Source organism: Penaeus monodon, chromosome 31 (assembly GCF_015228065.2).
Source record: "Penaeus monodon isolate SGIC_2016 chromosome 31, NSTDA_Pmon_1, whole genome shotgun sequence".
Taxonomy (NCBI): Eukaryota; Metazoa; Arthropoda; class Malacostraca; order Decapoda; family Penaeidae; genus Penaeus; species Penaeus monodon.
The window spans coordinates 32,237,513-32,239,012 of record NC_051416.1 but is presented as its reverse complement, the minus strand read 5'-3'; the positions used below and the strand labels follow the sequence as shown (position 1 = coordinate 32,239,012).

Here is a 1,500-nt window from a genome sequence, read left to right as displayed (position 1 = left end):
TCATGGCCCTCCTTCTCCCTCCTCAGGTCCCCTCGGAACAATAGTCAGGTCTTCCAGAAGGACGCAACAAGGACTCCGCGCATGAGCCTAGGCCCTCGTGTGTTATATTAAATTCAAAGGACGTGATCCTGCGACGGGAGAACAGGCTCCTAGCCCTGTTATGCGGCCGCAATATTGAAGGCTAAAAATCAAATTATGTCCGCCGGAGCAACAGCAGGAGGCCCGGCGTATGAAAGCCAATGGAATTTCCTTCCACCCAGACCCACGCAGGTTTGTCCTCCCCTCGCATAAGCCTCCCCTTCCGCAGAGTAGACGCCCACCTTGGCTCACCGTTGGGGCAATGATAGGCAGTTCCTTGGCATGGGACGTTGTGCAAGGAATCGAGAGCAGATGAGTCCCCGACACCGCGAGAGAAACGGTCCACGTGTGCGGAGCGTAATCAGCGCGGGGGATCGATTTCCGGTGCAGCATCCAGGAGGCGTGAGAGGAGAGGCAGATGGCGGTCCGGCCGAGTGAGAGGAGAGGGGAAGATGTCACATGAGGCGGGATAACCAGACGGAAATGGACGAGCAAGGAAAGAAATGGAGGTGCGCTTAATCAGGGAAGGATAAAAAGTGTCTGGATTCAATGGAGCGGATGATGTGGATAGGAGAAAGAGCCGATTGTTTTTATTGTCTATCGATGAAGACCGGATCTGAAGGAATAGGGTGCTGACGATGTAAAGAATTCTTTGTGAAAGCGGATGATGACTACTTGATAAAGTGTTCCTCGGTAACTCATTCGGGCTGTGCTGTTGTGAAAATGTTTTCTTCGTGTGGGATGTACTTAAAACCTGATGATAAAAACAACATGTAATAAACATAAAAAGTAAATAGATTTGATGAAACTAAAAATAAATCTCTTAGATATAAACTCATTTCTAACTCTTTTAATGCAAACTTAGATATAATACTGTTTTTTGTTGCAACCATGCTCATAAAAATTAAAAACAACATTGGTTCCTGAATAACCCAGGATATATAGATAAATCCCTAATAATTCAATGGCCGTTCACTCTTCCATTCAATCGTATTAATTTGCGGCCCAAGCCCCGCCCGCCGCCCGAGCCAACCTTCACGATGGGGATGGACAACTCCGACCTGCACCAAATCCCCGACAAGTTCCTCGGACAGATCATCCACAACCTCCAGTCCTTCCCCAACGAGACGGTCAACTTCGCCGAGCCCCAGCTGAGGAAGTCCTTGGCCAACATCTACCCGCTGTTCCTCGTGCTCTACAGCCTCCTGGTGGTGTTCGGCACGGTCGGGAACGTGGCCATGATCGCCTACATCCTCAGAAGGCGGCTGTACAGAGACGCAACCTGCGCGTTTATTATGAACATTGGGGTGTGCAATGTGATTATGAGCGTCCTTCTCCTGCCGCTCTCCCTCGCTATTCTCCTCATCCAGAACTGGATCTTCGGAAGCTTCCTGTGTTATTTCGTCCCCATGTTGCAGGTGA

The 1,500-nt window shown here is 49.7% G+C and overlaps 1 protein-coding gene across 1 annotated transcript in view; it reads left to right on the top strand.

The window, feature by feature from the left end:
* The window catches only part of LOC119593176 (orexin receptor type 1-like), a gene marked incomplete at its 5' end in the record, with an annotated part of 128,215 nt that overhangs the window by 57,087 nt on the left and 69,628 nt on the right, over nt 1-1,500 (top strand). The window contains 1 exon segment of the mRNA XM_037942154.1: nt 27-1,496. Within this exon segment, the coding sequence (XP_037798082.1) occupies nt 1,119-1,496 (378 nt within the window).